Here is a 12,231-nt window from a genome sequence, read left to right as displayed (position 1 = left end):
AGGTGACTTTTCCCACCACCTTGGAGTAGCTTTATTATTATTATTGTTGATAAAAAAAATCACAAAAATTGCCTTTTAAAACTAAATGAGCAAATCTTCAAAAACAAAAAAACAACCAATCAACTTAAGATCAACACTATTTAGATATTAAACATGTTTAAAAAAATCTTTTTAATTTTCTTGACACACTATTGGGGGGGGGCACACGGTGGTATAGTGGTTAGCACTCTCGCCTTGCAGCGAGAAGACCCGGGTTCGAGCCCCGGTTGGAACAATGGAGTTTGCATGTTCTCCCCGTGTGTGCGTGGGTTCTCTCCGGGTTCTCCGGCTTCCTCCCACAGTCCAAAAACATGCAATGTGGGGATTAGGTAAATTGGACACTCTAAATTGACCATAGGAGTGAGTGTGAGAGTGAATGGTTGTTTGTCTCTAGTTGTGTGTGGCCCTACGATGGACTGGCGAACTGTCCAGGGTGTACCCCGCCTATCGCCCGATGTAGCTGAGATTGGCACAGCACCCCCCGCGACCCTCTGGTGGAGGATAAAGCGGTTAGATGATGACTGACTATTGGGGGGCCCCCTACTGATCAAGGGTCCCCAAGCAGCCTCGTACCTTGGGCCGGCTCTGCTGATGGTGACTTCACTGTTTCATCAAACATAATAAATTCACTGTTAAACTTAGAGAGAGCACCTTAGAGAGCACACACCTCTGTTAAAGCTGCTCAGTTTCTGCATCTGTATAACTACTTCGAATGAATTATAATTTCCTTAGAACCTATAACCAGGGTTAATCTTTACAATTTCTTATAAAAATCATGTTTTTATAAGAAGGGGCAATAACATTCTCATCTTTCTCAGCGGAGGAAACAATGGAGAGAAAGTGGTCCTTGCCTATGGAAAACCTTTTATACCAAGTACCACCTAATAAAATAGTCATCTATTGAAGCAACAAAATGATCACCTACGTTAGAATACAGTGGTGTAAATAGGTCGGGCACAGTCAGCTCTGGACTTTTCACAGGATAATTTGCTCTCTCATCCTCCTCCTCCTCCTCCTCGTCACATACACAGTACTTCACACACTGGTATAATGAAATTAGATAAAGATGGAGCAAGAGATAAGGTACATATTTGTGTTTCATTTTCTACGCACTCCGGTCAAAATTCTCTGATCACATACCACGGTGTATGTAGAGTAGAACAGTATTTCTGATTTTCCTCCACGTACCACCACAGGAAGCTCAGCTTGAGAACCACGGAGCTAGAGAAAGCATGCATGCAGTACGAAGCTTCATCAAGGCCGTTCAGTTTCCCACAGTCTCAATGTCTGGCAAAGTCAACTGTCAAAAAATACCCTGAATGTGGATCGCCATTTAAACTGAATGTACTCTTGTCTGAGCAATACCATATTATGCCCAGAACACGTCCTCCAAAGTTGTCATGCACTTTTTGAACTAACCTGTTAAAGGGCAGTTACATTTTTTGACTTTTCAAAAGGAAAAGAAAAAACAGTCAATTTTGTGACTTCAGCACAATTCTCCCTACTTTATATCACTCCTATAAATGCGATAATAAATGAATCGTAACTTTGACTTAACAACACATAAGACGAAAAAAACAAATGTTTTTATAGCCTGAACATGTGACCTATGAACACACCCACCAGGATGTCCATATAAGGAGTTGTGTGTTATTCCCATAGCCGATTACCATGGACATACCTACCGCACAAGTCTAAGGGTTAATGTTTGCATTTTTAAATGTTGAGAAGTTATATTATGTTTATCCTTAAAACTAGATGGGTGAATCAAATAATTAACTTTGTTTGATGCTTGTGTAACTTATAGTTAATAATATTTAATAGATTTATCTTTAAAACAACATGTACTCACTGCAGTGTGGAAGGTGTGGAAATGATGGGTGGCTGGAAAAACTAGTCTCCAAAGATGAGTTGTTTTTTTTATATTTTTAGGAAACCCACTTCCTCATTCTAACATGATACCTTAGTATTTAGTTGAGTTCACCTCACCTCACTGTTTGTTTCCGTCTGCTTTGACATTTCTCAGCAGAGTGGAGACTCGATAAAACTCACATTCCATTTCACGCTGTTTAGTCCGGACTGTTCTAACACAAAATGTAGTAATAAAACATGAAAACATGGAGGCAAAGACAAACAAACAAGAACACATGGCAGAGGTTTTAAGTACATAATTTATTAAACCCAGATTATATTGAAAAGTTTAAACTGTAATTAAAAGTTTAACTACATTTCGTCATCATTGTAAATTGTACCAGCCCCCCCTTGTCCCAGATAGTAAAAAGTAAAAAAAAAATATAACATATTAAAATAATTATTGTGCAAAATGAGGAAAAAACATTGCTGTGTTGTTAAGAGAACAAAGCAGACCATGGATTAAATACTCGTTAATCCTACTAGCAGGTTACCTGGTATCCATTCAGTATCTGTAAAGCAACATAAACAGTTACAGGAACATTTAAATACATATTGTCTGAGAAGACGTTTCACTCCCTTTATAAACATAAAAAAAATTCAAATATACAGTAGAGTTTGCTACACAAGAATTATAATAATAAGTGCCCATGATTGGGTATTATAATCCTGCAGGTCAGGATACAATTGATAAAAAAAAAAAAACAATATATAAAGAGTAAATATATGAAACTCAATCCCAACCTAGAATAAAAAACTTTCTCTAAGTCTCACTGAGTCCAGATACAGCGAGAAGAGACACAAAAACATACAAACGTTGTGTTTATAGTTAGTTATACATCTACTGATGTTTTTCCTTAATTTTGCAATTTTCTTCATAGAAACAAGATCATTTTATGATCTCTTTGTCTTTCTTTCTTTCTCAAGATCCTTAGAAACTGTTTAGAAACCAGCAATATTTTTTTTTTTTTTTACAACAAATTGTAAATAAAATCCAAAGAATTCATTTGAAAATCACAGAGGTTAATGCTTATTAGGCAACAGTGTTAATGATCAATTATCATACCTGGCATAAATTTGGATTTTGTTTTTGTTTTTGGGATGTGTTCTTAAACTCTTCAGAGCTGCTAGTCCAACTGTAATTGTATTACATTTGCACAAGGATCAACAATAATGACAATAACTGTTTGAAAAAAACCCAAAACAAAACAAATATACTTAGTTCTATTATATTTTTCACACATTTCCGGTTTAGAAGCTCTGGAATAAACTCTGAATATAAAAATTCCGATCAGTATCACAGAGACATCGATGACTTCCTAGTGAAGTACACACACTGCAACATTTGGATCAATGAGCTCCCACTGTACAAGAGTGAGTATGGCTTTGAAATGATTGTTGCATGGACCAAGTTTTATTACAATAAGAGATCTTATAATCCTATCCTAACCCTCTGCCAAAAAAGTGAGAGTCAAAGATTCATATCTTAAAAGTGTTGGCGTGTTTCTTGCAAAGAGGTTTGTCTTTCTTGGAGAAAAAGGTCTGGCCTTCCAGTGAGGTACAGCACACCTAGACAACACACACACACAGACGTGATTTAGGCAAAAAAAATGAACAGAACAAAACATTTGATTGATGAATAATTACGCAATACAAAAGACAACACATGAATCAGTGCTAAGATTTGGAAATGAGGTAGAAAAAGAGGAAGAAAAGGAACCTACAAGGAACTCTAGTTCCCCACTGCCTCTGAATCTGTGAGGCGTTGTTTGAATGCTCGATGTGATCAGTGTAATATTATGACGGTCACTTACAGCACAGGCGAAGCAGGTATCATGCCAGGTGTAACCAAGGGCCTCCAGGAACCTGTCCCCGGCCTCGATGGGAAATTCACAGCCGTGGCAGCCAGTCCCAAATAAACTGTAGAAATCTTTTCAGCAACAACAACAACAAAAAGAAAGATGGTACAAGTCCAATAAACCATGTTTACAGTCAAGATGACAAGTGTTGCGTATTCTACAGAGAGAGATCATAAGGTACAGGGTACAGGGTAATGACAGGTAGAGCAAAGAGTTCCAACTTAAACTTTGTATTACTAGAAAAGCGGTAGTTTGTTTGTTTGTTTGTTTGTTTATTAAGATCCTCATTAGCCTCTGTCTTAGACAGTTGCTGCCCTAGTTTCCCCTGAGTCTAGAAATATCTTCAAAGCAAAACGAAGCGAATTGCTGGAGACTGGTGCATTCTGGGAGTTGTTGTTATCGTTCACCTGCATGAGCCAAAAATACATTTTCTGCCATTCTCGGCCAAGAAGGCGCTTACTTCAAATATTATTTCACATTTTCTCTACATAGATGACCCAAGTTTTAATAAACATTCGCCTTTCCAGCGGTGAGATATTCCTTTAAATGACTCCCATTCATTTTTACTGAAAAACACGCCGTCAACACAATTTCTTCTACTGATAATAAAGGATTATGTTTGTCTTCACATTCCCACACTGTCTATCTTTGTAGTGCTGTGTTCTACGTGGGCACCGCTCACCTTGTTCACAGTACGGTTCTCCGTCCTCCAGATGGAAGGTGTTGTTTCTGATAGGCTGCTGACAGCCAGCGCACATGAAGCAGTACACGTGCCACGTCTGTTTGAGAGCATTTATCACCTCCTGAGTGCAAAACACAAACATGTAAATGGTCAAGCTTTTTCTACGTCTTTTTTATTTATTTTAAATGAATCCCTCTTTGATCATTATGGATGATTATGTGCAACATGTGCACAGCCCTTGATAAAGTCCTGACCTCTTAAACGTTACTTTTTCATGTGGGGCATGACACAGATTAAAACAAGACGGGACAGGGGGATCAGTGGTGAGTTGGTGGGTCGGAGTAAAATGAAGGATTAGGAGAGAGGGAGAGTGAGAAAACAGGTTAATAAGAAGCCATAAGCTGCTTGAAGATGTGTGAGAAATAGAAGGTTGAAAGGGATTGAGGGTGAAGAGGTTAGAACATGTGAGGGATGAATGTCAGAGCTGCTACAAGAGCAGAGACTTCAGCTTCCCGACCCCCATGGGTTCACCCTGCACCTGCAGCCGCTGAGGCCTCTAAGCCTTTCACTCCTAACACCTGCACATTTACTGCATTTCTGCTTTTCAGTGGTGGTCACTATAGAACTCCTCTCCCAGTACATTTTTGGCCAGACGGGCCGAGGTCAAGCGCTAAGTGAGAGAATTACACCTACGGTGAGCCGGCCAACGCGCTGCAGCTTGCAAGCAGTTTACTGCAATGTCACCGGGGGAGCGCGACTTGTTTCTCTTAGCTGCTCCGACACTCTCGGCTCAGGTGTTTGCCAAGTTCTGCTTACTTGCCAAAACAGCTGCAAAGAGTATGCGCCGCTGAGGTGGAGACTACTGGTGTTATGCTGAATTAGCACTGGCTGACAAACACTGTCAGCAGCCCAGCAGGAGACACACTCTCCACTGCGGTACTATTTCATAACCAAGCCGAGATGCCGACTGTCTATTACCAAAAGGAATGTTCTTTTTGGTCTTTTAACCTCTCCCACAGCAGATGATCCGCTTATAGAGGTTTTTCTTTTACGCCGGATGCCCTTCAACCCCTCCCATTTACTGTATCTGGGCATGAAACTGGCACAAGGAGTATCCATAATCTGGGCCATTTCTTTATTTATCAAGGCCTGTACCCTACAGTCTGTTGAGCGATTATGTTTAGGTTAAGGCAGAAAGCTATACTCGACAAGAGGAGAGGTGAGGTTATGGAGGGAAAGTGATTCCATGGAAACTTATGGTGGCCAACCTCTATAATGACAGCCAGTGAGAAGTGTGCTTCTTTAATAACAGTTTGGGTAGCATTTGCTATATGTTCATTGTTGAAGAGTTCTGGCTATGGGAATGCTTTTGATGTTCATAATTGTCCACTTTAAACCCTAAAGAATTATGGATGGTCTATAGTAGAAAAGTGAAGACTAAAACAGGGGCGTCGTTAATGTGGGAGTTGCTGTTCATAAGAACATATAATAGTTGGAGATTGAAAAAGCAGGGACAAAAACCAAAGTTGATTATGTGCTTTTTATCCTTTCCATTTTCTTCTGGCCTATAACACATATTTAGCTGCCATATTTACTTGTAATTAGAGCTCATTCTGTTGATTCATTTTCAAACAAGAGCAGCTCTGTGACAGTTTGATATGTGCAAGCTATAACAGCTATAAAAGCACATGTGCACAGACACACACACACACACACACTCACCCCCAGTATCTTGGTCTGACAGCGGCTGCATGTCGGAGCGAAGAAGTCTTCATAGCAGTGCTCGCAGTAGACACATCCCTGCTCCTCCACGAAGCCAATTTCCGCCATTGATGTACAGCAGCGTGTACAGTTAAACTCCTCCTTATGCCACGATTTACCCATCGCCACTAAGAACGGTCCTCTGAGATCAAAAACAGATCAGGGGACATAAGAATGAGAGGACCAACGTTTGATTTCACCTCAGGAATAGGACCGGTTTTTGCTCACCTGATAACCATGTTGCAGTGGGCACACATGGGCGTTCGAGTCCCAGCGGGGAAGTGTTCCGCCATCTGAACGACGGTGTCTTCATCTTTTGGGTGAGGCTGAGGAACAGGTCTGGCCGGGACTGGACCCCTCGGGACACTGGCACTGCCATTACGCTTCATTCCAAAGGATGGAATGATCAAAGCGGGCTGTGGACCACGGCCTGCGAGAATAAAAAGGAAGAATAATATTAACAAAAAAACAAAAACAAAAGCAGAAACCAAAACGGGAGTATCACAAAACCAGTGTGCATCTGCATTTGCTTCCCAGGTGTGCGAGCAATTTGACCTCTGCTCTCTTTGTCTATACACACAGCAGGTGTCGCGGCAGCCCTCACAGCTGGCTGACTACCTTTGTCACAACCATGGATTCACCACATCAATCTTTGACACACACACACACAGAATATTCCCTGCTACCTTCCCTGCATGCACACACACACACACACACACACACACACACACACACACACACACACACACACACACACACACACACACACACACACACACACACACACAGACCACCAAGACATTCCCTCAGCTCAAACCTAGACACCTGGCTAAACATGTAGTTTGGCCTTTGATCTTAACACAGTGGATGGAAATGTGTATTTGTGTGTACGTGCATGGTGCAGGAAGGGCTACTTTTGGAGTTGGCTTCACTGTTACATGTCATATACAGGATATACATATATATATCTATATATAGATATATATATCTATATATGAATAAGTATGTGTGTTTGGGCAAATAGCAGGGCTGAGTAGGAGGAGTAGGGAATTAAAGCGTTGCCGTAAAAATAGACAGCTGAAGTTGAAATGTGTGTTTGACAGTCACTGAGGAAGGCCGGAACTATTCTTTGAGATTCCGTAGACGTGAACGCCACATTGTGAAATAAAATACCCTGCAAAAAGTGGACTACATAAAAGAAAAAGAGAGTTTCCGGTGTATGGAATTCAATTTGTGTCACTTTTTAAGAAGCAAAAAACACTTTATGAACTGAGCAAACACCGGTTTTCTCCATCGACATCCGACAAAATAACTGTAAGTATCTAACGTTCGTAATCTGACAAACGTTAGATACTTACAATTATAAGTTCCGGATGGACAGCGACTCCAAGCCAGTGACTACTTCCAGTCCATTGAGCTGTAAACTCAGTAGCCAATCAGCAGGCAGCTTCTTGAAGCCCGCCCATGGTCAGAAACGCAAACAAAAAACCTAAATAAAATGCAATATTTTTGAATCATTAAATTAGTATTTTATTTGCAATTCTAATTCCATACAGGTGAAATTATTTATCAGCATCCTCATCATGGGGCTTTATGTTGGAGGTGAGGCTGGTGGAGGAATGAGGGAAGCAGGTAAGTGAGTCGTGCCGATGACTGCACCACAGTGACCGTGTTTAAAATTTGAACAGTGTCCATATTGTTTTACAGTGGGCAATAGCAACATGCCAGCTGCTCAGGGCCTGGATACTTAAACTGCAGCTCAAGATTTTAAATGGGTCAGAGGCTTACTGCTGCTGCTGCTGTTGCTGCTGCTGCTGTTGCTGCTGCTTCTGCTGCTGCTGCTGGGGCACCGTTCAGGTAGCAGTATATTTTCACGATCCTCAGTCACTGGATAAGTGGCTACATTTATGATTTTTTGTTGCGCAGCAGTTACACAAACAAGATAAATGGAGGCTAGGAAAGCACTGCTGCTTAGGTTTAGGTTACATTCTCTCACACACACACACACACAGACAAAAAAAACCCCATGTTTACAAATCAACAGATATAAATATACAGTATGTATTTATTTGAAGTATGTGCATGATAAACAGACGAAAGCTAATTGCAGACGGAGGACATTTTATTGCACCTCTGTGACTTGCCTTTTAAATGCATTCATAGTATCACTGGGTCCCGTTAGTAAATATTATCTTTCTAAACGAGGAGAAGTGCTACCCATGTGACTGAGCGAGACGCCACAGGCAGAGCAAGACCTTCTTGCCTGCTTAATGGGCCTCCATAGAGGGAAACGACGAGAAAGGAAATAAGAAGGTCTGCAATGACCTATTTCACAACATATGTCATGCCTCAACCATGGAAAATAAGCCACTTTCCCCCGCGCTAACTGGCTGCAGCAACACTCAATCCAGCAACAGTAAATCAGTTTCACACCGCGTCAGGTTTGGTAACTAAACTTTTTTTTGTGCGAGAAGTAATAACACTTTTTAACTGTAGTGGGGAAATATATTAATCAATCAAAAAACATAGTTACTTAGCTCAATTCTTAGAGGGGTTTATTTTTAGGATTCTATTTGGGGAGTCTGAACTTTGGGTATGCATATGTCCCCGTGACTAATGCTACAAAAACAAGCTCAGGCACCTTAGTCTGATTGTTCTCTGGCAGTTAATGTAGAGTAGAGAAAACCGGTACATTGAAAATAACCCAGGTATACGTATGTTACATTTGGCATCACACTTAATTTACTATCCCACACTCCAACACTTAATGTAGCCATTGGCTTGATGATTTTTCACTGAAGCCCATGTATTATACACACAATGACAGCTGTACTATTTTTGGGCTGTTTAGTCATCAGACGGATGCCAACTATGACTTGATTTGGGGTGCATAAATCATATTTTATACATGGTGTGAAAATGACACCTGGCAATTATTGTAACCTTCACATCATTGTGAACGGCAATGTGTGACTGTGTAAAGAAAGTGTATGAAATACCGTCACTGCGCACACTTCCATTCATTTTGGCAGCTAGAACAAACTTTGTGCTCAGCTGAGGACATGGTCTCAACGGAGTTTTTTGTTCATCTTAGGCTGTAACATGTACCGTGTTTTGTGAAATTTGGTGCAACTTAGTTGTGTGTAGGGAGCGCTACACAAGCCATTTGGCACGACTTATAACGTATTTTGCTAATTTTATTAGCAGTTCTGATTTGTGTGCCAAATTTTGTCCATTTTCACCAACGTTTAGAGCCTCAAAAAGTTACACACCACACACACACAGTTTACCCTGGGTTGCTGCAGGCCCTTTGATCATGGTCTTGACAACTGCAGACTGGTGGCTGTTGAGTTCGGGCTCCTCACACTCCTCACTGTGCAGAGAAATAAATGCAAACACAAAAGATAAAGTATTTGCGTAACATGGTTAGTATCAGTCAGTCATCATCTACCACTTTATCCTCCACCAGAGGGTCATGGTTAGTATTTTAATTCTTATTTGCTAGCAGTACACAAGGAACAATTACCACAGCACATCAAAAGCTACTGTAATAACAATAAATAAAACAATGACTATTCAGTTACTGTTTACATGTGTGATACAACAGCAGCAGCAGGATGAATTGGTATTTACAAAGATGTCAGTCTCAAAACGTATTTGGGAGCATGAAAAACATGTTTCTCTCAATATACAGTAAAGACAGACTCCAGACCACCTACGTGACGACAGGGCAGAGACAAATATGGCACCAACCAAAAACCCAGAGTGCACCCTCAGCCAAAGCAGCACAGTACTTAAATTCACGGTGCACTTCCTTAACTGTAAGTGCAGCATGAAGAAAAATGTGTCATATTCAGAGCAAAATGGGAATCCAGGCCACAGGCGCACGGGCGGATAGAACGCGGGTTGGTCTGCACGGCGCTAATAACGTGGCACACATCTGACACTGATGCCAGGATATCAAGTTAAATGATTCAACAGAGAGTAATCGACGATGGTGTAATACAATTTCTGTTCTGTAGCCCGACGCCAGAGCCCAAGGAATAAATGTTTATCTATATTTTTGCAGCTGCTTTGTTCATTCTGTATATTGAAAATATACAGAATGCTCCTGCACTGGCAAACATTTTGTGCTAGAATAACTAGACTTCACAGTTAAGAGTCAAAGGATAAATAGTGGTAGTCACATCCTAAAGAAAATGACTGCATGGAACTTGTGTTTATTCTATTCTAGATAAATTCAGAGTAATATAATTGCTTTATTAAGGAAATAGGAGTATATTAACACAAGGAGACACCGCGTGTCTAAAAATATAAACACAGTGATATCAGTGTCATTGTTGTGAGTAATAGCCCGAGGCTTAACAAGATCAAGATCAAGTTGGCACAGTTTATTTTTTTTTTATTTTTAAGAGACAACACATTCTGTTGTCTCTGCGTATTATAATCCCTCCATGATGCAAACATTTTTTTCTCTCTGTAAAGAGTTTTTCACAGTGCGGCGAAGTTATGAGATCAACAAAATCCATTGTGATCTATTATGAGACATTTCTAACAGGAAGTTACACTTCACTTACATAGGGATTTATTGATCTATTACGCATTAATTACAACTGGCCATGACACGTTTGAAAACTCATTCGGATCAGACCAGAATTCTGATGACGGTGGGAGGGAGAGCGAAAAATGCTCTTAAATCAAACAGGGCCCCAAGGCCTAAAACTCTCTACACTTGAAATGATGCAAATGAATAAGCGCTCTATGAGAAAGATCAAGTGTGAGCATGTTTTTATTTGAATGCTGCCAAGTATGTGTGTGTTTAAAAATGCCAGCTGAGGACTTTGGGTGGGCCAACAATCTCTCTCCCAAACGTATGAAATACAGCATGCATAGCTGTGGCTGGGGCCAACAGTTGGATCAGAGCTGTCGTCTCCTTGTGCCTAAGCTGGTGGCGGACTCATGGGAGACAAATGTTATGGCAACTGCAGACATAGATACATTAAGCTGTGCCTCTAGTTTTTGTGTAAAATTAAAAAAAAAAAAATAGTCCGAGTGATGGATACTATTGCAGATTAGCTGTGGATGGATAAGATGAGACAAAGTGACGGATAAGAGAAGGACGTTGCGCCGGTGTAAATGCTGGATTCATGTCATAAGACACCCATAACATGGGCTCTTTGGTTAAGATTTCATGAATAAGTGCTCAGTTATGTCACTGAGTAATTGCAGGATACGTTGGTCAGATGAACAACAACAACACAACGGAGAGGAGGCTTCACATTTACCTAAAGACATACACAGCATTGACAGGGGAAGAGAGGACAGGGTCTCCCTCTTCTGTGGCAGAGCGATGCCAAGACACCCTTTGATGTGAGAAGAAAAGACATCAAAGAGCAGCAGACAGTAAAAGGAAAAAATAAATAAAAGAGAGCGAGTCAAAGTGTCATTCCCATGCTTGTTATAGTTACACGTCACTGTAGGATTTAGTAATTGTTATAACAAAGACATGTGAGTGAACTGAATCACTGACAAGTGATAAGAAAATATTTCCTCAGTTGTATACACACTGCTCAACACTAGGCACACACAAAAAAAGAACAATGCAGTGACAACAAGCATTATGACAAAAGCAGCCAGCGGACTGTTGCGTTAGCATCGATTCCCCGTAATCAGACCGCATGAGTATATCAAGCCCTAATCTTTACGTCGTCTCTAGAGGAAACAGACACAGTCACACTGCACAATGTCTCTCTCCAGTCTTTTGATCAGCTTATTGTTTATTTTTTACGCCATGTGTCTGGCAGCTGACGCCAGTGGATACAGTGCAAAATAACTTCTATTATCTACAGCCAGAGATACAACTGAGAGAGTACAGGCAGAGTGGATCAATAGTAGAGTCACTGTACACGTAGCACAAAATGCTTGGCATCATTGGAAATCGGGGTCTTCCATAAACTGTTCCCCAAAAGGAAAGCCCCG

General features: G+C 40.7%; 1 protein-coding gene across 4 annotated transcripts in view; it reads right to left on the bottom strand.

Moving 5' to 3' along the window:
* Window positions 1–2,192: 2,192 nt before the first annotated feature.
* pdlim5a (PDZ and LIM domain 5a) overlaps window positions 2,193–12,231 on the bottom strand; it is a 50,368-nt gene continuing 40,329 nt past the window's right edge. For all 4 annotated transcript variants that reach the window (XM_044026394.1, XM_044026395.1, XM_044026397.1 and 1 more), the window contains 6 exons: window positions 9,543–9,625; window positions 6,481–6,682; window positions 6,214–6,394; window positions 4,492–4,612; window positions 3,765–3,880; window positions 2,193–3,519 (listed from right to left, as the gene is read on the bottom strand). In XM_044026394.1, coding sequence (XP_043882329.1) covers window positions 3,430–3,519; window positions 3,765–3,880; window positions 4,492–4,612; window positions 6,214–6,394; window positions 6,481–6,682; window positions 9,543–9,625 — 793 coding nt within the window. In that variant the 3' untranslated portion in view covers window positions 2,193–3,429. The remainder of the gene's footprint in view (window positions 3,520–3,764; window positions 3,881–4,491; window positions 4,613–6,213; window positions 6,395–6,480; window positions 6,683–9,542; window positions 9,626–12,231) is intronic.

This window comes from Solea senegalensis, linkage group LG5 (assembly GCF_019176455.1).
Source record: "Solea senegalensis isolate Sse05_10M linkage group LG5, IFAPA_SoseM_1, whole genome shotgun sequence".
Taxonomy (NCBI): Eukaryota; Metazoa; Chordata; class Actinopteri; order Pleuronectiformes; family Soleidae; genus Solea; species Solea senegalensis.
Note: the sequence above shows the minus strand (reverse complement) of the source record. Positions and strands in the feature narration are given on the sequence as shown.